The 2,497-nt window shown below is 60.0% G+C and overlaps 1 protein-coding gene across 1 annotated transcript in view; it reads left to right on the plus strand.

Moving 5' to 3' along the window:
• SIM2 (single-minded family bHLH transcription factor 2) overlaps window positions 1-2,497 on the plus strand; it is a 36,713-nt gene that overhangs the window by 15,147 nt on the left and 19,069 nt on the right. Inside the window, 1 exon segment of the mRNA XM_005861304.2 lies at window positions 1,097-1,296. Within this exon segment, the coding sequence (XP_005861366.1) occupies window positions 1,097-1,296 (200 nt within the window).

Genomic DNA, 2,497 nt, shown 5'->3' on the forward strand with positions numbered 1-2,497 from the left:
CGTGCCCACCTCCGGCTGACCCCGGGATCCGGGAGCAGGTCCCCTGAGGAGCCATGCAGTGCTCCCACCCCAGGTCTGCCTCCCCCTGCGCCCTCCCCTCGGCCCCTCCTGGGAGCCGCACTCGGAGCTCTTGGCGTTGACTTGACCTCACTCTGTTTTGTAGTTTGGAGGGTATGTTTCTTAGTTGCTGTCCCGGACTCGAAGCCTCTTTGGCCCAGGCGTGGGGAACCCCCAGCACGGTCCTGCACCCGCAGGCATTCTTCTGGACTCTGGGTCTTGGCTTGTTTCTGCCACTTATTAACCGTCCAATCTTAAGCAAAACACACCGCCTACCTTGCCTCAGTTTCCTCATCGGTGAATGGAAGAATATACTAGAAGGATTTAAAGGTTCGCTCCAGCTGTAAGGACGGGAATACATTCGGGATCCTGGAGGGAGGCTTCTGGAAGGGCCTGCCCTTCCCTGCCCTTATGGGATGTTACTGATGGAGCTCGCATAAACGAATCCAGTGTCGAGGCCCAAGGCTGCGTGAGCGGAGCTGCGTGACCTTCGGAACACTCACACGTTCTCTTGTGTGGTGTTTGGCTACAGCTATTACATGCGTTTCTCTATAGTCACTCTGGCTTTTGCTTATTACAAGGGGATAAAATTTTGAATTATAAAAAAAGCATATTTTCCATGAAGCTTTTCCCCCCATTCTACTGGAAGGATTCTGAGTTTCCTGAGTGACGTAGCTTGTCAAGTGATATCAAAGTCAGGTTAGCATGTCGAATCCAGTCCCATCAGAACATAAGCTTTCCAGCTGCTGGCGTGAAGGTTACGGAACCAAGGCTCACCCCCGAGGGCCCTGTCCTGCCGCTCACCCCTCTAGAGAGCCGTGGCTTCTACAGTCAGCGAGGGGAGAGGCCCCTGTGTGTTATTCTGATATTGTTCCGTTCCTCCCTGGGCCGGGAACCGGATGTGTGGCTGCGCCGCTCCCGGAGGCTGGGCTGGGGGATAGGCTGCGTGCTGGAGAGACGGGGAGACAGGGCAGGGGGTGGGCCGGGAGGCGGGCGTCCATGGCCCTGGGCTGCGGGGCTGACCCGCCCTCTCCCCCAGGTCATCCACTGCAGCGGCTACTTGAAGATCAGGCAGTACATGCTGGACATGTCCCTGTACGAGTCCTGCTACCAGGTCGTGGGGCTGGTGGCCGTGGGCCAGTCGCTGCCGCCCAGCGCCGTCACCGAGGTCAAGCTGCACAGCAACATGTTCATGTTCCGGGCCAGCCTCGACCTGAAGCTCATCTTCCTGGACTCCAGGTGAGTGGCAGCCACGGGGGGTCCCAAGGTCCTGAGGGGGCCGGCCCCTGAAGGTGACACCCTTAAGCCAGGATGGGACAGGGAACGAGCCAGGCTCAGACTGAGTCGGGAAGGGATCTAGAGAAACCGAGGAAGGAGGGGAAAGAACCAACAGCCGCCTCAGCGCGCAGGTGCAGCGGCTCCCTCAGCCACGGGCAATCAGACCTCATTCCCATCATCGTCATCCCCGGGCCGGGCCTGGAGACATCCTTCTCCAAGGCCTGCAGGGCAGGGTTCTGCCTGTGTCACCCTCAGGCGGGAGGACCTGGAAACCAGCAGGTCTGCACGGGCAGTGTGTGGGGGGGCGGCCCTCCCACCCGGGCTGCACGGAGCCCCGTGAGCCATGAGGCCACCGCAGGGCAGAGGCGGGAGTGGACGGGCGGCCTTGCCTGGGGGGATGCTGACCTCAGCTAGGCTGGAGCCCTGTCTGAAGCTCTCTCCCACTGTCCCTGCCTCCCCCCTGAGACCTGGAGAGAGCGAGCGAGGAAGGGCCAGGGGCTGTGGGGTGTGGTGACCGAGGGGCCAGCCTGCTCCAGAGGGAGGTCTGTGCTAGAGGCCTTGGTGTCTCCGGGGCTGTGAGGCCTCTTTCTTTCGGCTTCTGGTTTCTTATCTATAAAGAAAATACAAAACAGTCCTCACCCACCCGCTGCCACAGGGCCGCTGGGCAAGATGACGTTAGGGAACAGGTGTGAGCATTTGGAAAGGGACAAGCCCGGTGCCCCAGCAGGTGAGCCGGGCCTCCGCCTCCTGGGAGGGACCCTGCTGGCAGGGGGAGTGCTCAGGGGTCGCGCCTGACCTTCGTGGGCGTGGCCGAGCTTGCTCAGAGAAAGGACGTCTCTTGCTATCTGTTTCCTGTTCACCTGGGGCGAGGATTTACTGATTCTTCTCACTTTTGTGGTAAAAGACACAGAACATAAAATGGATCATTTTAACCATTTATTGAAGAACAAACGCATCTGGTTCGGGGTAGGAGGTGGGGACCCAGATTAGTCTAGTTCATCGCTGACGCACCTGGGACCACTCAGGTGGAGAGATGACGAGGCCTGTGGGACAGTCATGGTCTCCCAGGAGCTCAGGCCAGGGGTGAGGGCAGCTCTGAGGAGGATGTGGCACCTCCTGCGAGGGCGGAGGGTGGAGGGCGGAGGGCCGACCAGTGCTGTTT

This window comes from Myotis brandtii, unplaced genomic scaffold (genome assembly GCF_000412655.1).
Source record: "Myotis brandtii unplaced genomic scaffold, ASM41265v1 scaffold147, whole genome shotgun sequence".
In the NCBI taxonomy this organism is placed as follows: Eukaryota; Metazoa; Chordata; class Mammalia; order Chiroptera; family Vespertilionidae; genus Myotis; species Myotis brandtii.